At 29.9% G+C, this 23,577-nt stretch overlaps 1 protein-coding gene across 1 annotated transcript; it reads right to left on the bottom strand.

Annotated features, from left to right (window-relative positions):
- Positions 1-60: 60 nt before the first annotated feature.
- On the bottom strand, positions 61-23,549 carry LOC109601527 (uncharacterized). Its single transcript, XM_049966925.1, has 16 exons — positions 23,345-23,549; positions 15,635-15,886; positions 7,745-8,236; positions 7,254-7,683; positions 7,034-7,198; positions 5,869-6,023; positions 5,352-5,812; positions 4,521-5,290; positions 4,275-4,468; positions 3,827-4,215; positions 3,538-3,773; positions 3,174-3,478; positions 2,741-3,117; positions 1,258-2,686; positions 893-1,197; positions 61-835 (listed from the first exon to the last, which is right to left on the bottom strand). The coding sequence occupies exons 2-16, from the start codon at positions 15,877-15,879 to the stop codon at positions 678-680; spliced, it is 6,111 nt and encodes a 2,036-aa protein (XP_049822882.1). The 5' UTR covers positions 15,880-15,886; positions 23,345-23,549; the 3' UTR covers positions 61-677.
- Positions 23,550-23,577: the final 28 nt, after the last annotated feature.

Genomic DNA, 23,577 nt, shown 5'->3' with positions numbered 1-23,577 from the left:
CATTTGTATATGAAAGAACATTTAATGATTTTAAAGGTGTATGTAAAAAAAACAATAACGTGCTGTAACAACATCTATTTATTGAATAATATTGACTACAGAACGACTGGAACAATCGTGTAACATTAAATACTTTAACATTTTATGATTTAAATATAGCAAAAATAGTCTTAAAACAGACATAACAAAATATCAGATTAGCTGTATAAAAATAACAATAAAAGTAATTGCTATGAAAATTATAAACATATACAACAAAAAACAAAGATTTGCATAATCTTAAGTACTGAAAATTATTGAAAATTGAAATTAATATTCCAAAACACCTTAACTCTCCTATTATATTTTGACAAACCGCATGAGTATAATTCAAAAATATAATGTTTTTGACGCTCATCTAGAAAATGACCTCCAAAAAATCTAAGACTTTCTATCTCTTAAAAATCACATTCGAAATAATTTATTGTCTTTTTAACTAAGGCTACATATCAGCTTGACATCTGAAATCATGTATTTACGTAACTATGAAAACAATATCTAGGATGGATATGTTGCGAAATATACTCCAAGATTCTTAGTTAATAATCAACATATAATAATAAATTTTCTTATATATCTGCAACACAACAATCATTAGCTTCATGATATCTTTCAATGGACTTTGCTGAGGTACTCATTTAAACTGGACATGGAACTGGTTGCAAGGATGGCTGGATTATTCCACCAGGGCCTGGCAAAGTTGTGGTTCCTTTGTTCAAAAATTCATCCACTTTTCTTGCTGCCTGGCGACCTTCGGAAATTGCCCAAACCACAAGGGACTGTCCACGTCGGCAGTCTATAAAATTAAATTTTGTTTATTATCATAATACATTTCTTTTGAGAATTTACTTACCTCCGGCGGCGAATACGTTTGGTAAATTGGTCTGGTAGTCAGTGGTGTTGAAGTTAGATCTAGCGTCGAGTTTCAGTTCCAGTTGATCACCAATCGCACGTTCTGGACCCAAGAAACCCATAGCCAACAGAACCAAATCAGCCGGGAATACTTTTTCGGAGCCGGGTACTTGGCTCATTTGCCATCTACCAGCATCATCCTTCTTCCATTCCACGTTAACCGTTTTAACACCGCTAACGTGACCTTTGCCGTCATCTAGGAACTCCTGGGTCATAATACTGAATACCCTCGGGTCTGCACCATAACTAAATAAAGAAATTATGATATAGAAAAATATATTTAATAAATAATTTTCATTTCCTTACCGAACTTTGACTTCTTCGTGTCCGTAATCAACACGGAAAATCCTAGGCCACTGCGGCCATGGATTATCTTGAGCACGTTTAGTACCGGGTTCCGGTAGGATCTCGAAAGTGGTTATGGTGGAAGCACCTTGCCTTAACGAAGTAGCGATACAATCACAGCCTGTGTCACCACCACCTATAATTATCACATTTTTATCTTTGGCATGCGGACCATCGTGACTTCCCCCAAGTTGTTTCTTCTGCCAACTCTCCAAGAATTCCATTGCGAAGTGGATGCCGCCCAATTGACGGCCGGGCAACGGCAAATCACGGGGCCAGGTGGCTCCGGTGCAAAGAACAACTGCATCATACTCTTCACTGAGTTCTTTGGCGGAGATATCCTTGCCGACGTTAACGTTGGTCTTGAATTCAATGCCTTCGGCAGCCAAAAGGTCCACGCGTCTTTGTACGACAGCTTTGCTGAGTTTCATTGTGGGGATGCCGTATTGCAGAAGTCCACCAATCCTGTCGTTTCGTTCGAAAACAACGACGTTGTGGCCAGCCTTGTTCAGTTGGTTGGCACAAGCTAATCCAGCCGGTCCAGATCCAACAATGGCCACACGTTTGCCGGTTCTGACTGGAGGAATTTGTGGGATGATCCATCCGTTCTCCCATGCGTGATCAATGATGGAACACTCGATGTTTTTAATGGTAACGCTCGGCTCGGAGATGCCCAAAACGCAAGCAGCTTCGCAAGGAGCTGGACACACCCTGCCGGTGAACTCTGGGAAGTTGTTGGTTTGAAGTAGTTGATTCAAGGCTTGTCTCCATTGGTTTTGGAAGACCAGCAAGTTCCACTTGGGAATGATATTACCCAAAGGACAACCATGGGAGTTGGATTGACAGAATGGAACACCGCATTCCATACAACGAGCTGCTTGAACTCTTAAGCCTTTGCGGACGTGGGTGAAGTTGTAAATTTCATCCCAATCCTTCATTCGTTTGTCGGCTGGTCTATACATTGCGGTTTCTCTTGGGTATTTCATAAAACCTCTGGTCTTATCTAATGCTCTCTCCGCCTTTTTCTGCTCCAACGCCAAATCACCCACTGTGTCTTCAATGTCCTGGATTTTCGGTTCATTGTTGGTGACAACCGGTTGCTGCTCGACGGCTTTCTGTTTCAAAGCTCTTTGATATTCGTATGGGAACACCTTCACGAACTCTTTCATTTTCTCGTCGAAGTCTTTCAAGAGTTGTTCTGCAATCACGCTACCTGTGTAGTCATGGAACTCTTTAAGAAGAGTCTTAACCAATTGTACGTCCTCTTTGTCTTCCAATTTGCACAGTTCGACCATTTCCGGGTTGCATTTGGTGGAGAACTTTCCGTCAATGTCCCAAACGTATGCGATACCTCCTGACATACCCGCTGCGAAATTGCGACCAGTTAAACCTAAAAACCCATAATTAGTAACACATATCTAAAAACACTGAGCTGATGATGTACCTAAAATTAGCACAACACCACCCGTCATGTATTCACAGCCATGGTCACCAACACCTTCGACAACGGCTACGGCTCCGGAGTTTCTTACTGCGAAACGTTCTGATGCAATACCCCTCATGTAAGCTCTTCCAGAGGTTGCGCCATAAAGACACACATTTCCCACAATTACGTTCAAGTGCGACTCGAACGGTGAAGATTTTGGTGGGTAGATCACAATTTGGCCGCCAGACAAACCTTTGCCGACATAATCGTTTGCATCGCCCTCCAAAGTCACATGTACTCCTTTAGCCAGGAAGGCGCAGAAGCTCTGGCCAGCAGAACCTGTGAGTCTGATATTGATACGGTTTTTGTCTGGTAAACCTTCCTCGTTGTATTTGCTGTAAAATGATTAGATATTAGAATAAAAACAAGTTGGTGTATTATATATTCTTACCATGATATATGGTAACTCAGTGTGGATCCAAATGCTCTGCATTCGTTGTGGATCTTCATGTCGATATCTACGGTGTCCACTGTACCATCAATTACAGGTTGTGCTTTTTCAATTAAAGCGTTGTCCAACCTTTGATCCAGTTGGAAGTCTTGGGTTTCAGATCCTCCAACAATGTTGACACCAGGTCGCATGTGCAAAGCGTTTTGTAGAATTAAATTCAAATTTAAGGATTTAGCTTTTTGAGTGCCAGTTTCAATGACTTTTAGAAGGTCCGTGCGACCGATTAGTTCTTGGTAACTCCTCACCTACATTGAAATATATGATAATAAATATGGTGTTTAAATAATTTTTGCAATGTACTTACACCAAGATTAGCCATATGAGTTCTGACTTCTTCTGCCAACATGAACATGTAGTTGATGACGTGTTCTGGTTGTCCCGTGAACTTTTTACGCAAGAGCGGATCTTGTGTAGCAATACCCACTGGACACGTATTCAAGTGACATTTTCTCATCATTGTACATCCCATGACGATCAATGGAGCAGTACTGAATCCAATTTCATCAGCGCCCAATATAGCAGCCACAACCACATCAAAACCTAACACCAAATAACATTAATTTTCAATTAACATCAATTTTGAAATACCTTACCAGTTCGTATTTGTCCATCAGCTTGTAGGACAATTCTGGACCTCAAGTTATTCAACGTTAAAACTTGATGGGTCTCAGCAATGCCCAACTCCCAAGGGAGACCGGCGCTCTTGATGCCGGTCCAAGAACTGGCTCCGGTACCGCCGTCGTGTCCGGACACGACAATGTGTTCAGCTTTGCCCTTGGCGACGCCAGATGCGACAACTCCGACACCGACCTCTGAAACTAATTTTACTGAGATGCGGGCTTTCGGATTGGCACATTTTAAATCGTATATTAACTCGGCCAAGTCCTCGATGGAATAGATGTCGTGATGTGGTGGTGGCGAGATCAAGCCCACACCGGCCACGGAGTGGCGTGTCTTTGCAATTTCCGGGGACACCTTATATCTAATCAAAATAATTGTGTTATTATTTTGATGTCTACAAGACTTGTTATAATTACATACCCTGGAAGTTCTCCTCCTTCACCTGGTTTAGCACCTTGAGCCATTTTAATTTGTAAATCATCAGCATGAGCCAAGTACGATGAAGTTACGCCGAAACGTCCAGAAGCAACTTGTTTAATTGCAGACCTTCTGTCACTGTCCAAGTATCTATCTTCGTCTTCACCACCTTCACCAGTATTACTCTTACCTCCAACCTTAGAGGACAGATTTAAATTTCAACTCGCAACGTATTAATAAATATCTTACCCTGTTCATTGCTTGTGCCAAAGTTTGATGAGCTTCCAAGCTGATGGATCCAAAACTCATAGCTCCAGTGGCAAATCTCTTGACGATCTCAGAGGCAGGTTCAACTTCGTCCAAAGACAAAGGCTGGTCTAATTTTCTCAAGTCGAAGCGACCTCTCAACATGGTATTTCTTACAGATTCCATAGTCGACTCCCTGAACTTCTCATATGCTCCCTTGTTCTTGTTAACTGCTGATTCTTGAAGGGCAGCAATGCTGGCTGGTTCGTTCAAGTGCTTTTCACCACCGGCACGCCAGTGATAGTAGCCATTGTCTCTGAGAATCAAGGTGTCGGCGTCTAGACGGTAGGCGTTCTTGTGACGCTCTATAGCTTCAGCAGCCAGCATTTCTAAGTTAACACCTCCAAGTCTTGATGGTGTTCCCTTAAAGCACTTATCGATAACATCTTCCGCCAAACCTACTGCTTCAAAGATTTGCGCCCCCTTGTAAGATTGCAAAGTTGAAATACCCATCTTGGCCATCACTTTACTGACACCTGTTTGCATAGCTTGAGCATAGTTCTGGAAAATAACTTCGTCAGTTAAATTGGTGTCAAGAATGCCCTGATCTCTCAAACTAGAAGCCAATTCCAGAGCCAGGTAAGGGCAAATGGCGTCTGCACCATAACCCAAAAGTACGCAGATATGATGAACTTCTCTGGCTTCTGCGGTTTCGGCAATTAACGCGACCCTCATACGCGAACGTGTCTCGATTAAATGATGATGAGTTGCACCTACACACAACATAAGAATGTTTTAAAAATGTACGGAATTTTAGTAATTTAATGATTATACCTAAAGCAAGTAAGCTGCTCAAGGGAATTCTATCGCTTCCAGCCTGTCTGTCAGACAAGATGATGATTTGATTTTTCTTGCTGGCTTCGTCAGCTTCCTCGCATATAGATTTCAACTTGTTGATGTAACCGGTTACACCTTCGCTGGCGGGGTAGGTAATATCAATGACGTGAGCGCTCCAGTCGCGGTGGTTGATTTGCTTGAGGACGTCCAAATCGGCGATGGAAATGACGGGATTCTTAAGCCAGAGCCTGTGTACTTGTTTCGGGCTTGGTTGAAGGATGTTATCTTCCGGTCCGATCGGACAGTGGAGGGACATGACGACTTTCTCACGGAATGGATCGATGGGAGGATTGGTGACTTGAGCGAAGAGTTGTTTGAAGTATTCGTAAGGGATTGGAGAGAAGTTTGAGAGACAAGCTAGTGGAACGTCGTTGCCCATGCTTCCCAAAGCTTCTTTTCTGGAAGACAAATTTTTTGTGAATTTTGATTTAGAATTAGTAAAATATTTATTTACTTGTTGTTGACCATTGGCAAAAGCAACATGTGGATGGTTTCGGTGGAGTATCCGTAAAGAGGTAATCTCTTGTCGCCTAAACCGCTTGATTCATATTTCGGTTTCTGTGGTCTTCCGGCGTCCAAGTGAGCTTTTCTTAATTCTTCCATGGTAATCTGTTAATAAATTGTTATATTAATATCTTACAGAGAAATAGTTATTTTTTAGGACTGACTAATTTAAAGGGAAACTGCAATAAAATTAAAAACATATTAACTCATATTCAATAGTTTAAAGTTTATGAATTAAAATTAGTTATACTTCACTAACCATCATCTTCTTACAGTCCTTAGCTTTATATATATTTTTACTAAATAAATTTTATTTTTTTATTTTTTCATGAGAGCCTTCAATTAAGAGTAATATTTAAAACATCAAACAACATACTTTTTTTCAATATTCTTAACTTTTGAACATGAGTTTAAAATTTTCTACATACAAAACAACAAAATAAGGAATAACATGCACAAGTTTTTAGGTTGTAGATGCATATATTCTTTTAATTCAGTTAGTATTTAACAAAGGAATGCAATATATCATATAATAATTATTATAAATTAGCAATGAGACTAATATTTTGTGATTTCCTGAGGCCACTACTTAAATAATTAGGTACTTAAAGTTTGTGTTTCTGTATCCACTTGTAAAGTTTTTAGGAAGTACGCTCCATTAAATATAATTGTTGTTTATGTAATACTTTTTTGGAATAATAAGATAATTGCGGACTTATTTTAGTTTTTTATTACCTTGTAATTGGAATAACAAACAAAACAAAACAATTTCTACAAGTTCTACTAAGATATTCTTACCATTTACAAGTGGTCATAAGCGTCTGTATAATTTGGTAGTTGCATAGTAATTGTAATGTTAAATTTGAGTGGTATACCCAAGAAATACACTCAACACACAAAAACAAATAAATGTACGGGATGCAAAACAAATTTTACTATTTCAACTACATTTATGCACTCCACTCACCATCTGATGATCGCCATTACATGCAAAACAGATAAAATTCGATTAATTAACAGTCACATTGATGGAAAGAACATACTATTAATTGTTATGTATTTCTGTAATTGGTTAAACCTCGTGATATCACCCAAATATATTTTTGTGACATTACCTGTTGTTTGAGCCATTCGGAATGGGGACGAGACTGGGCAATCTTCGATTTGAGTTCGATGTCTTGGATAACGGCCTTCTCTTGTGTGTCCACCAACAACATCCGACCTGGCTTAAGTCGACTCTTAAGAGTTACTTTGGCCGGATCTACGTCGTATACTCCAACCTATCAAGAAATAATTTAATTAAACAAATAATTGTCTGAGTAAAGATATTATTACCTCGCTGGCCATAACCATGATGTTGTCGCTTGTAATGTAAAACCTGGATGGACGCAGCCCGTTCCTGTCCAAAATAGCACCAATAAATCTACCATCAGTGAAGGAGATAAGAGCAGGGCCATCCCAGGGTTCCATGGTGCAGGCAGCCCAATGATAATAATCACGCTTCTCCTCAGACATAGTGGGGTCGTTTTGCCACGCTTCCGGCACCATTGTCATAACAGCTTCCGGCAAATCTCTGTTACCGGCGTGCACCAAAAACTCGAGGACGCAGTCAGCCGACCCACTGTCAGACAAATTGGGCTCGACCACCGGGTACAACGATTTGAGCGTGTCTCCGAATTTATCGTTCTTCATTACACCCTCCCTGGCCTTCATGAAGTTCACGTTGCCCCTCAGTGTGTTGATTTCACCGTTGTGGGCTAACATTCTAAAAAAAAAGACGAAAATAGTTACAGTCCTGCATTATTGCCGGTGATAGATGATGGTACCTAAGAGGGTGCGCCCTCTCCCAGCTGGGGAAGGTGTTGGTCGAGAACCTGGTGTGGACTAAAGCCAAGTAGGTGTCGTAGCTGGGATCGGCGAGATCCGGGAAGTAGCTCCACAACTGGTCGGAGGTCAGCTGACCCTTGTACACCACCGTCCTTCTGCTCAAGGAACAAATGTAGAACCTCTTGCCGGGCGACGGGATGGTGTGACTGGCGCGTTTGCGCAAGATGAAGAATCGCTTATCCAGTTCCTCCTCCGGGATTTTAGTCTTCAGCGTAACGAAAACCTGTCTCATGAACGGCTCGGAATTCTTCGCCACGGTGCCTATGGCGGAATTGTTGGTTGGTACGGTACGCCAAGCCAGCACGGACATGTCCAGTTCCTCCGCCAGGGCAGTGAATTTTGTTTCGGACTCCTGGTGGTGGAGCTTGTCCAAGAAGAAGATGCCAGTTGCATACTCGCCGAATGCTGGCAACTCGATATTTTGTTCTTCCCTAAACAATAGAAAACAATTATTTATACTATAAACAAAACAATTATTTCTACTAACAAAAGTATATAGCCACTAAAATGTTTTATGTACTTTGAATAATAAATATTGTTTATCACCATTCATTATCAATTTTCATGGTACGGTAATAATTATAAGTAACAAAATATTTTATTATTTGATAAATGCAAGTCAATAAAATTAAGTAAGTGTCCATAAAAAATCAAATATACTCAAAGTGTGAGGTTCTTATTTTGAATTGAAAACTATTAAAATAAAATAAAAAATGCAGAGATAGTAAATAAAATGCATAAAATACATTTTAACTTATTTATGTTTTATCAGCCAAACATATTAATAATCTAATTTTAAACGGCAGAATTTTATTTTAGAAGAAATAAAATCATATGACAACTATTATTTTTGAATAGTGTTTTTGTTTAGAACTTCGACTGTTATAATAGTTTTGTTTTACTAGATTTCGACTAGTATTGAATATCTAGTCACTTTCAAATAAATGAATTAGGAGGAAGTGGTTCCTTTATATATAGATAATTTTATTTCTGAGTTGTGGTTTATAAACTTTGGCAACTTCTACGCTCAATTGACTGAAAATTGATGCCTTTTTTGCTTAAATTGTGCAAATAATATGAAAAGCTTAATAGTTTTATAAAATAATTGCATAGAAAAAAGGAAGGGCAAAAGAGGGGAACCCCCAGAAACTAAGGTAATGTATATATGGAAAGAGTTTATTAGATTGAGTTTTAAGTATGTATTTTAGGATAATAAATACCAAATTTAAACACATTTGGACCACATATTAAGAAAGATTCAATTTTTGTAATTTAAATTTGAGGGACTTAATTTCCTTTAGGAGATTTTCTTCATTATTAGACAGGTCCCAAATTTTGACCACACATTTTGTATATATACAAACACTAAACTGGAGATTCAACACCAGTTGAAACGCCATAAAATAATGACTATGAAACATTACTCAGTTAATTTTAATTAAACTATTATTCCTGGCGCATGCACCACATTTTGGAACAACAATGATATATTGATTATTTATGATTCAGTTCAATTAAATGAAGTGGTATTACTATCGTTTTATTGGTTTATGCGTCAAAATTTGATAAATTATGTACATGTTCTTCCATCCCTCATATTCTGAATGACGTTGACGCTTGAAGATAAAAGAACTTGTTAAACAACTCAGTCTATCATCTCTATTGATTATTGACTACAAGAAATAAACGAAATTCTTACATAATATGTTTTGTATCGCAACAAGGAATTGTCAAGTAAGGTTTAATAATTCATATATTTCTATATTTAGAACTGGAAAATAAGGTTTTCCAGTGCATTTCGTGGTTTATACGGTAAACAACATTACAATTTTTGTTTGTGACTGCTGTATAAATAAACTATGCTGTTTGTCATCGAAATATCGCTCCATTAATTGGAACTGCTCCAAATCACCTCGTTACTCCGTTTTTAATTAAAGGATATTAAAGGCAATAAATCGTTTTATTTAAGAAGAATTACTTAAATATTGCAATTATTCGAATTACAGTTAATTAACTATATCAAGCTTCAAACAACCAACGGATTTGTTTTACAGTAAAATTCGATCAACTTATTGGAACATTTCCAATCGATCCAGAATAAGATAGTTTCCCAGTTTCAAAGGAAATAACTTGACGTGTGTTATTTATAAACCTATAAATAAACTATTTATATTAATCAATAGAGAATTTATTCACTGTAGTCTTTCGTTTGAAATTTATTTCATACCGATGATTTACATTAGGTTTGGGAATTTTTATATCACGAATTCCATTCCAGAATATTTGCAGAAAAAATGCTTGGCATGTTTAATAATAGATGTTCCTTTGTACGTAAGTCAATTTAATAAACAATTTTCTATAATTAAATGTGCAATTTGTGTGATTTTAATTAAAATTTCAGGTATCATTTTACAGCTACGTGACTAGTCTCAGGTTAATTTATACAGAAACAATGTTAGCACTATTAATTACGGGTGTAATCAGCTGACGATACGTAGTTGGATTTACAAGCCAACGTTGAACAACCACTTCAACTTCAAACATACTTGGAACGTAATCTTTGAACAGTCAAATCAGTTATATAAATACTTTTGAAAACTGAGCATAGTGCATTAAACATAATTAAAATTACCAAATTGTCTAATACATATTATTAGCTGTTTGATATAATGAACATTTATCAAGATTAATAAATAATTAATGTTGAATTGAAAACTGCGTATGTAAAATTTTATTTAATGATAAAAATAAAAAATTATAAATTTTCAAAAATTCTAGAATAATTTTAAATTTAAAAAGATATATTAATTTAAATGACGTTTAAAATATTATTAAGAATTTATTTAAAATATATTATTACATTTTTATGTAAAAAAATATAATAATAATAATATGTTTTCAAAAATATATAATATATATTTTTTGTGTTTTTGTTAAAAACATAAGTTAGTCAACAGGAAAATAAATTTCAAATGTTTTTTTTTCTTAAATTTCAGAATATTTTTAAATTAAATATATAGTAGTTACAATAATTATAGCAACTTTAAATATATTAAAAATAGGGGCATACTACTTGAATTGGCTGCCAGTAACTATAATGTTGAATTGAAAACTATATATATATAAAATATTCTACCACTTTTTATTTAATGATAAAATAAAAAATTACAAATTTTCAAAAATTCTAGAATAATTTTAAATTTAAAAAGAAATAATAATTTAAAAGACGTTTAAAATATTATTAAGAAATTATTTAAAATATATTATTACATTTTTATGTAAAAAAAACATAATAATAATATATTTTCAAAAATATATAATAATTGTTAAAAACATAAGTTAGTTATCAATAAGTACATAAATTTCAAATGTTTTTTTCTTAAATTTCAGAATATTTTTAAATTAGATATACAGTAGTTGCCATAATTGTAGCAACTTTAAATGTATTAAAAATATGGGCTGTTCTACTTGAATTGGCTGCCAGTAACTAGAATTTTGAATTGAAAACTACGTATATAAAATATTCTACCCCTTTTTATTTAATGATAAAATAAAAAATTATAAATTTTCAAAAATTCTAGAATAATTTTAAATTTAAAAAGAAATATCAATTTAAAAGACATTTAAAATATGATTAACAAATTGTTGAAAATATATTATTATATTTTTATGTAAAGAAACATAATAATAATAATAATATATTTTCAAAAATATACAATAATTGTTATATACTTATTATTTTCTTAATATTTATGTTAAAAACATAAGTTAGTCATCAACAAGTACAAAAATTTCGAATGATATAAAAAATAAATTTTCTTAAATTTCAAAATATTTTTAAATTAAAATACAGTAGTCGCCATAATTATAGAAACTTTAAATATATTAAAAATATGGGCTGCACTACTTGAATTGGCTGCCAGTAACTACAATGTTGCATTGAAAACTACGTATATAAAATATTCTATCCCTTTTTATTTAATGATAAAATAAAAAATTATACATTTTTAAAAATTCTAGAATAATTTTAAATTTAAAAGACATTTAAAATATGATTAACAAATTATTTAAAATATATTACATTTTCAAAAATATATAATAATTGTTAATTGCTTATTATTTTTTTTAATATTTATATTAAAAACATAGGATAGTCACTAACAAATACATAAAATATCGATGTTTATTGTGTTTTTTGTTGTTGTAACACATATATTATGTAACTTGTCAATCTAATTTTATTCTTTAAAAAATTGCATACTCTTTTATTTTTCAATGGATAAAAATCGAAACAATCCAATATATTTAAAATATATTTTCATGTTTTTATTCATTAAAAAAATCAGTTTATTTAATTTTTTAAATATTTCTGATAAAAACACCACTTCAACATGACACACCCGCCACGTGATCTTTGAACAGTCAAATCAGTTATGTAAATACTCTTGAAACCTGAACCACCGAGTGCATTTAACATTACGAAATTGTTCAATACCTAGCATTACCTATTCGAAAGATTGAAAAAAGGTTGTTCACCTCGCAAGTTCACAATTCTTTTCGTCTCACCACCTTGGCACAGATATTCGCGAACGTGATTAAAATATTCCGTGCCGGAAGAAAAGTGTTACGTAAGTCGAACCCAAGTTATTGTTCGTCTGTGCCTTCACGGAGAAACGTGACATTGCCCCGTCCTGCGGGAATATCGATCCGGCAGCTGCGTTTAATGGGGATGATGTTTGAATGGAGCGGAGGGATCGTTGCCAAATCATGTTTGTATGTCGACCCGAATTCGGGTTCGATGTGGAGCACTTATTAAAAATCGATGCGGTTTAAGCGGCGTACACGTGCACCGTGTTTTCGCCAATACTCATTATCCTGGCGACATGAGTTTGAGTAATTTAGTAAACACATCGATATCGTGGAATTTGTCGGCTCTAACATAAATAAACACTTGAAAATCGCACGCGCTTAATAATCGTGGCTAAGTGCGTTTTTAATTAACACGAAGTGAGTTGTCGATATGAGTATGTTAATGAATGAAATTAGAATTGGTTGTTACGTCATGTTTAACAACTTAATGCGATTTCCTTTCGGATTGTATTGTGCGTCTTATCTTATCAGGCTTCCTGAAGGTATTTACTACAATTTCCCTTGTCAAAAATTCGTTGCGATGTTCTGTTCGGGAACGATAATTCAAGAAATCGTTTATTTAGATAATGGTGCAAGAGAGGGAATGCTTCATTAAAATTTTTAATTAAAGTTTGGAACGTCTGGTAATTACAAGCAAGGAGACTGCTCAATTAAAATTTAAATGGAAACGTAATTGATCAGAAATTTACAACAATTTGCATTTTAGAACTGTAACTGTATAACATTATTCAACCACCAATGAATTTATCTAAAATTAAACTGAGAAAATGTACGAGATATTTACATCTACTTAATATTTGGACGTGGTCCACGATAAACAATATATATTTTATTAAAAAGCAATAATTAAATCGTTTTGATTTATTAAGTATTTTTAGATGCGCTAGTGTTGCAATAAAATTTAATAAATTGTAATTTCTCTGTCTTTATTATGCAACCAATCACTATTTTGAAAGTAATAAAATTTTAAAGGCGTAGTTATACATAATTATTACTAATAAAATATGTCTATAAATCATAGGCATTAAGTAAAGTTGTTAATTTTTAAAATAATAAACACTAGCAGTTATTATTGTCTAAAATACATATTGTTTAATGTTTTTTAATACATATAAAATTTTTGTTTTGAATAATTTATGAGCAACATGGTTTTGATTTTTTAAAATGTTACTTATATCAAATTTAAAAATATTTTAGAATTCACAAAATTTTTTTTATTATATTTTTAAATAGATAATATTAGAATATTTTGTATACATGTTACTGATTTTTAACATTATTTTATTTTTACGAAAAATGCATTTATTATGTACAGTTTAATCAGTTTTTAAATATTTAAAAAAATTAACATCTATTAGATATTTTTTAAATAAAATAATTTATGAATAATAAATAATAAATAAAATAATTTATGAATATTATTGTTAAATTATTATTTATAATAAATTTTAAAATATTCTGAAATTACTGAATATTCAATTTTTTATGTTTTTAAACAAAAAATTGTTATATAAATTAAATGTACTTTAGACTTATTTTATAATTTTTTATAATTTTTTAATCATATTTTAAATGTTTTTTTATTATTACTTTTACTTACTATGTTACATATTCTAATATTCTAGAAATTATGAAAATTTATTTTTATTTTATTTTTAATTAAAAAATGTATATATATTTTTAATTTCTTTTATAAAAAATCAATTTATAAAAAATTGAATTGTGGTGATTAATTTATGTTTTTAACAGAATTATTAAAAAAATATGTAATAAATAAACTCATTAGCAGCTTTGAAAATATTTTTAAAATATAAATGGTTTTCTGTTTTTTAATACTATATAATAATAGAATAAAACATTATCCAAAAATATTCTAGAATTCATGAAATTTAATTTTATTTTTAAATAATGTACAATACATATTTTGTATATATGTTTTTGATTTTAATATTAATTTATTTTTAGAAAAAATAATTCACAACTTTTCATATTTTTTGAAATATTATTTTTATTCTATTATTTTAATATACTAAAATATATTAATATATTTTAAATAATACGTTAATCTTATAAATATAAAAAAATGCACATTGTTTTTTGTTTTTTAATAAATAAAAATATAATAATGAATTTTAGATAATTTGTTAATCATATTTTAAATGTTTTTTTAATAACTATTTACATTTAACTCAGAAATATTTATTAATTTTTAATAAATAAAAATTTTAGAATATTTAATATACATAATTTTAATTTTAACAGTTTTACAAAAAATACAACTTGTTTTTACTGTTGATTAATTTAAGTTTTAATAGAAATATTAAAAGAATTAATTATTAGCTGCTTTTTAAATATTTTTTTTAAATTATTATTTATATTTAATTTAAAAATAATATAGAACTCATTAAAATTTTCTACTAATTTATTTTTAAATAAAAAATATTGGAATATTTTTAACATTAAATAAATTTAAATTTTATGTACTTGATAGAGAGAATTAAATCATTAGTAATGATTGATAGATATTTTTAAAATAAATAAATCATATTTTTATAAAACAAAATTTTTTTAATATCGATTATTTAATTTTTATAATACATATTACATATTTCTTGTTATTTTAATACATAAACTATTTAATTATATAGTTTTTAATCATATTTGAAATGATTTTCTTAAATTATTATTATTATTATTACTGTTATTTATTATTTAATTTAAAAATATTTTGGAATTTAATAATTTTATGTACATATTTATTAATTTATTTTTTCTTTAAAACAAGAGAAAATTAATTTAATTATGTATTTTTATAAAAAAGAATTACTTTAATACTGACTAATTTATATTTTTAACAGTAATATTTAAAAATATCATATTTTAAAAATACATATTGATTCCAGTTTTTTAACTCATCATTAATTTTTTTTAATAATTTATAAATCATATTTAATGGATTTCTTTTTAAATCATTACTTAAATTTAATATATATTTTTATAAAGCAGATTTTTTTAATAAAATAAATAACAATATCAGAACAGAATTAATTAAAAAATTGTTTGCAACTTTAATTAATTAATTTAATAAAACTACTATGGGACTTATGTTTATACTAAAAATTTTCGGAAGAACTAACCGATGGGAAACTATACTTATGAGAAAAAATAATATATCATACTTGAGCTTGGCATAGTAGAAGTCGTGTGGTATGGCGGTGAGAACTCCGGCTCCGTCACCGGTGTCGTTGTCACAGGCGCAAGCACCACGATGGTTCATAGAAATGGCGAGACGCTGGGCATCGCGAACGATCTTGTGGCACCTCTTACCGTCGATGGCAACAATGAAACCGACGCCGCACGCCTCCTTCTCGTGTTGAGGGTCGTACAAGCCCTGTTTCGGCGGACCCTGCCACGATTCAGCCATTTAACCACTGCAAAATAAAAAAATAATAATACCGTTAGTATAACTGTAAAATAAACAACTCGGTTTTATAAATATACCCATGTGATGGGTGTTAACATTTTTAGCATCTTTCTATGACATTCTGGTAAAATAGTTGTGGACCTCGTGCCAATTCAATTGTGCTTTTATTTCTGGATTTTGTGTTATACATATTTATGTTTTACAAACAAGTTTCTATTGTTAGATTTATCGGGACTATTTTGACAACACGGAGGCGATTCCTTCCAACATCAGAATTTCACACAGGTCCAAAGTTCGCTCATTTAAATTTTATACTGTTACGAAATCTTGTTTGATCACACAAAAAATTATCAAATAAAGAATTTCTTCAAATAATTTACTGCCAACAGATTGAATATGATGTTGGCATTAATGGCATTTTATGTTCGACATTCTGAGCGTATTTTGAACTCGTTCCAAGTGTCGGAAAAAAAGTCACGGATGTTGCAAGTCTACGTCATACTGATTAATATCACGGAAACTTTTTCTGCATATTTTTATATGACCTTGTTATGTCTCAGGTGTTGCAATTAGTACCCAAATTTTTAGCCACGATGATTGCACAGGAGACAAGTCAATTGCCTTCCACCTAGTCACCTGATATCAATTACCGGATGCATCCATGTTTGCTCAAGGTGCACAAATTAAGTATGTATATTGTTGGGGTTGGTAGCACGAGTGGCTAGGATCTTCAGAGGTCTTGTACTACCAATAATGAACCATCTAGTGAGTCCACAACTGTTAAAGCTCGTTTTCCATTCCACTTTATAAATTATCATTTGTCTTGATAAAGGTGTACGTTTAAATATACATATTGTCAGTTATGCAGTATGTATGATAACAATAATACAACAATAAAGTTGCTTATTAGTGGGTTTAGTTAGTAAAAGGAATCGCTATTTCTTTGGCCAACCAAATCAGACTAATATATGCGTTTAAACTAATACCTCCGACGTTTATACTGTGTGTAACAAAAAAGCAAAAAGAGTATATATTATTGGGACATATTTTTCATACTGACTGGACAGAATTAGAATTAAATTATTTTATGAAGTATCTTACAAAACCTCCTATTTAAAATTCTTTGCTATTTCTTTGGCCTCCACTGTACATATTTAAACAATAGTCACCAAAGAGTTAGCCTTTTTATTAGTGCACAAATTATTTAATACTCCTGACCTACTCCATCAACGGTTCAATAATAATGTGTTACCCTCAGTATTTGGCAAAATCTACGTCCCTGACATAGACAAACAAAAATAAATGGTTCAAAGTACGAGCTGCTCATCACGTTACACATTTTTTCCTCGAAATTTCAAATCTTAAAATATCTACCTCATTGGTGCACCGGCGAATATCAATAACCCATTTATCCATTAGAAGTACTTATGTAAATCATAGTGTTTACACATTCGAAACCACGTTCATGGCCAAATATTATCCAACAAGAATAAATTATTAATAAATCGACTAATGACCCGTTTGGGATGTTTGGAAAAAGCATCGACCGACCCATATTTCAGGAAACGCAACTTTTATCGAATTGTGTCCGTTTTAAAAATAGACCGAAGAAAAATATCACTATCGTCGCATATCCAACGTCACAGCATGATAAATAGGCATGTTATTTCTTTACGGTATTAACTGGGACGTTTTGCTGCGTTACGATTGTTTTATAGATTAAAAATGGTGCAACTGCGTCAAGAATAACAATATGTGTACGTAACTTCTTGTCTGAGACTATAAATCAAAATAAACTTTAACCGAGACTAAAACTTTAACAGACATTAACGATAAGATAATTTTACATCAGTCAATCGAAATAAAATATTATATAGAATAAAATTATTATCGTAGACTTGTCCCTAGTTCGTTCGATAATACTAATTTAAATTGCAATTAGCAGCTAAAGCTTAAATATTTGCAATGCGCATTTATTACTGTGTCACACGAGATTTATGCATTTATTTACATGGTCAAGGATGCAAATATTATAAAAATTGCAAGGTTAAAAGCTAGGAGACATTTATCTATTGATCACAAGTTCAATGCATGCTAGGTTTTATAAGCCACTTAAATTAGTTATTTGTTGTGCTTAATTAAATTGGTACTTTAAACACACTTACCTATCTTAAATCGTTTGATATTAGAATATAGAACCGTGAACAATATTTAATGTTCAATGACTATCTATTGGTTGCTAGGCATATCTTGTATGTTTATTTAGTTGATAAGATATATTCGATAGTCATAGTCTTTCCTTGGTAGTAACAGTGTAGTATTTCAATTGAAATATTTCATTCTTTTAAAAAATGAAATTTTATCTTATGTTTATATTTGTATGAACATTATTCATCACATTAAAATAATAAGGTATAAAAATATTTCAATCATATACAAACTTTACACATTTAACTAAATAGAATAAAATAAAATTTAAAGATAAAAAATCAATTTTCTCTGCACATGAATTGTCAAATGTGTTATTCTTTAATATTACCTTTTATCAAAAGGAAGAAAAATGTAATATTATAATAAAATAAAATAAATAGGTAAAAATAGTAAAGTTTTATAAAAATTACATTTACATACATTTAAGTATATAAAGTAAAAAATAAAGACAAAAACTTAATTTTTCAGTATATTAACTGTCAAATGTGTTATATATAATAATTTCTATATTTTTAAACTAGAACAATTTCATAATATATTTTATAAAAAGTGAAAAATCTACATTTATTTTTAATAGTTTTATTTTGATAAAACAATGAAAAATAAAATTAAATTAATAAAATGAAAATTTATAATTAAAAATGACAAACTGGAATACAAATTTTACATATTTGAGTAAATAAAATAAAATAATAAAATGTTTATTTTATTAAACTAGACCAATTTTTATGATACATTTTAATAAAGAAGTGAAAATAAAACAATTCTATCACTTGTTATTATTATTTTTTATTAAACTAGACCAATTTTCATGATAGATTCTATAAAGGAAGCAAAAATTGTACATTTATTTTTAATAATTTCATATGTTTTGATATAACATTGAAAAATATAAAATTAACATTATAAAGTGAAAATGTATGATTAAAAATAGTAAAATCGTACACAAATTTTACACATGCGTAAATACAATAAAATATATAGACAACAAAATATTTTCGTCTCTAAACTAATAAATGTATCACATTTAATAATAAATTAAATTTTATGACTCTTTATGAATTGCCAAATGTGTCATATAATAATACAAGTAATTTATAATTTTATCACTTGTTAATATTTTTATTTCATTAAACCTTATCAATTTTCATAATAGAATCTACAGAAAAAGTAAAAAAAAAATAGTTTTAATAGTTTCATGTTTTCATAAAACATTTGAAAAAAAAAATATTAACATAATATATTAAAAATTTATGTTCAAAAATAGTAAAATCGTATACAAAATTTACACATTTGAGTAAATAAAATAAACTATAAAGATAAAAAATTATTTTTCTCTCTATATGAATTGTCAAATGTGACACACATAATACATAAAAATTTTATCATTTGTTAATATTTCTATTTCATTAAATTAGTTCATTATTTTTAATAGTAAAACAAAAAAAAAAAAAAAAAATAAAATTAACATCATAAAGTGAAAATTTATGGATAAAAATAGTAAAATCGTATACAAATGTTACACATCCGAGTAAATAATATAAAATATAAAGATAAAAAATAATATTTTGTTTGTATGAACTGCCAAATCTGTTAAATTTTTGCCTGATCCTTATAGATAAATTCAAAACATATCAATCGATTTTATGATATTCTGATAACACTAATGGAATTATACTAATCATTGTATCATTCTCAAGTATTTATTTATTATATTTATCTCTAAATGATTTGCAATAATGGAATGCATGCATAATTACACTTGAATAAATAAATATTGTTAATCACAGTAGAATTTATAACGATAACATGAATTAAAAGATTTGCGCAGTCTGTACAATAAGCAGTTTTATTTAATAATGAACTTAACAAAACCAAACATGCTGTTGTATTTTAGAATTAAATGAATTAAATATTAATTATTTTAATTTTAATTATTATTATTTATTATTAAATTATTTGCAACTCTTTTGCCAGCATTAACTTATAAAATATCTGGTACTTACATGATGTTATGAAATGTTAAACAAATAAATACTTGACACTAGGATGTGCAGGACCGTTCTGAGACAAACAGCACCCAGTGTCGATAAAAAAGTGGCAGCGGGATGACAATCTAAAATCTAATTAAAGGTTTGTTTATAAACGTTGAAAGTATTCCACTTCGATTATGCGTCAATAGTCACACAGTTCCCGCATGTACGCGAAATCCTGACGCAGGAAATTTATCTCAGATTCGGTAACGGTCAAGGGGTCACGGATCCGCAGGGGGTCCAAAACACATACGGACCTTCTTTATTGTAAATACGGGATTTGGACGATAAAAGGAACCCTTTTTTTACTCACCATTTATTTTTTCATACGGTACAAAATGTGCAGTTGTCAAGTTTTTAATATAGTTTAACACCTAGATTAGTTGGGACAAACAAACCCATAAAAACTATAAATAAACGATAGTAAAATATTGTCTACGTTTACTTTTAGTACACTGAGATTTCAAAAGTACAATAAATATTTTGAAGATTTTTATTATCTTTTTAAAGTAGATGTTAATTTTATAATTGATTCAAAACACGTTTCATAACATTTTTGTGATTATCTGTGAAAACGCAATGTATTCATTGTGGAGGTACGAACGTAATTCCAGATAATAGTCGAACTTTGTCACAAAACATTACTAATTTTTAGTGTAAATATAAGAATGTAATCTTAAAATAAAATAACTATTATGCTTTGTAATCATTTAATATTTATTTGTGCAATATTTTATAATCTTCGTGGTACAAAAATAATTTAAATATTCTATTTATAATTATTTTATTATAAGATGAATGCATGAAGAATTATGCATAATTATAATTTTTATTTCATCCTTGTGATTTTGTTTGCATATATATTTAAAGTAAAATTCAATGACCCAATTCAGTCTATTTCATTTATCCAATTTAGGCTTTAATTATGTTTTATATTACAAAAAATAAGTAAATATTTACTTAAATCGAATTTAAAATTTACACATTTGAGTAAATATATTAAATTATAAGAATAAAAAATTAGTTTTCTCTCTACACAAACAGCAAAATATGCCACTTAAAATAATATATTAAATTTTATCACTTTAATATTTTTATTTCATAATAGATTCTATAAAATAAGTGAAAAATGCACATTTATTCTTAATAGTTTCATATGTTTTGATAAAAGTTTGAAAATAAATTACATTAACAACATAAAGGAAAAAATGTTTATTAAAAATAGTAAAATAGTATACAAATTTTAGACATTATAGTAAATACATTAAAATATAAAGATAAAATATATTTTCCTCTTTATTTGAACTGATAAATGTGTCACATATAATATATTAAATTTTATCACTTGTTATTATTATTTTTTAATAAACTAGACCAATTTTCATGATAGATTCTATAAAGGATGTGAAAAATTGTACATTTATTTTTAATAATTTAATATGTTTTGATAAAACATTGAAAAATAAAAAATTAACATCATTTGATGTGAAAATTTATGGTTAAAAATAGTAAAATCGCATTTGAGTAAATATAATAAAATATAAGAAAAAAGAATTAGTTTTTCCTCTATACGATTTGTTAAATGTCACATATAATAATATAATCATTAATTAATTTATATATTTCATTAAACTAGACCACTTTTCATAATATATTCTATAAAATAAATAAGTAAACAAATGGACATTTATTTTCAATAGTTTCACATGATTTGATAAAACATTAAAAATAAATTAAATTAAAATAATGAACATTTTTTGTTAAAAATAGTAAAATCGTATACAAATTTTACACATTTGAGTAAATACAATAAAATAAAATGATAAAAAATTGTTTTTCTCTTTATATGAACTGCTAAATGTCACGTATAATATACCATATATTAAATTTTATCATTTGTTAATATTTCTTTTTCTCTAGGCCAATTTTCATAATACAATTTACAAAAGAAATAAATAAGTACATTTATTTTAAATAGTTTGTTTTGAAAAAAATAAAATTAACATCATAAAGTGAAAATTGATAGTTAAAAAATATTTTATAACCTTCATGAAAAAAAAAAAAAATAATAATAATTTAAAAATTCTATTTATAATTATTTTATTATATGCTCATTGCATGCAAAATAATTTTAAACTTAAATTATGGACTCTATGGAGAATTATGCATAATTATAATGAAATTTTATTTCAACCTTGTGATTTTGTTTGCATATTTAAAGTAAAATTCAATGACCCAATTCACTTTATTATTTCATTCATTCAATTATTGAATTAGATATTAATTATGTTTTATATAACAAAAAGTGTAAATTTTTGTCAGTTCTTCGTGTTTTATAAATTAAAATTAATATTTACTTGGTTTATTTTGTTTGTGTTTGTAAGTTACATTGTTACCGTGGTTTTAATCCAAATAAAACTTATTCATGAGTCATTAAATAATCTTTAACGACGTTTATTTAACCATGAAATTAATACTATTTTCTGTTGCATTGATTTTTTTATATTGTATTTGATAATGTATTGTCAGGTACAACATCTATTGTTTCTTAAAGTTAGTTTTTTATTATTCATCACTAAAAGTTATTTAGACAATTGAAAACAATAGAATTTTTAATTTATTCATAATAAAAATAAATATTTACTACATATTTATTATAAAAAAAGCAATAAAATCAATATTAAAACATTCCATTCAGACTAGATAAATACGTAGTTATTGATGTAATTACACATTATCAAATAGTACGAATCCAATTAGAAAAATAGGATATCGACAGCAAAAACTAGATATCCTGTCATAAGATTCCCCGTATCAAAAAAATTCCCCAATAATATACAGACAGCAAAATAAATAAATCCAAATTCCAAAGTGCTACCAAATATAAATATATTTACAAAAGCATATATATATGATAACAAATCAATTTGTTCTCAACATTAACCGGCTTTTAGCGTGTATTGATTTTTCGAGACTTGCGCAAATTTCGCACCCATCAAAACTGGAACATTAACACACGAAATTATATACACTGGACCAGCTAAAATTATACATTAAATCTACGATATTTATAGAAAAACAGAGGCGTAAGAAACGACCAAATATGATTGCGATGTCCAAAACAAAAATCTATGCGATTTCCGTCAATTTTTCGTTACCCGTCAAATTTAACAAGGGAGTCGTAGATTTTTGTTTTCGATGGGAAAAACAAAAAATCTCACCTGGCAAATTGGATTTGAGCGGAGTCGGGATGTATGTAGAACGACGGGGGAAAAACGACGATTTTTCTCAGTGCGAATTGGGAGCGTGATTTTACAATTTGATGCGGTTTTTTTATTAATTGAAACCGTGAGGGTGGATTTTTCTATAATTAGACGACGGTCGGCAAGGATCACTGACGATGAACGTACAACACTACCGGCAACTTCTGTTGGTCCGACACGAATAATTTTCA

The sequence above is a fragment of the Aethina tumida genome, chromosome 4 (assembly GCF_024364675.1).
Source record: "Aethina tumida isolate Nest 87 chromosome 4, icAetTumi1.1, whole genome shotgun sequence".
NCBI classification, from domain to species: Eukaryota; Metazoa; Arthropoda; class Insecta; order Coleoptera; family Nitidulidae; genus Aethina; species Aethina tumida.
The sequence above is the reverse complement of the archived record's forward strand: the minus strand, read 5'-3'. Positions and strand labels throughout refer to the sequence as shown.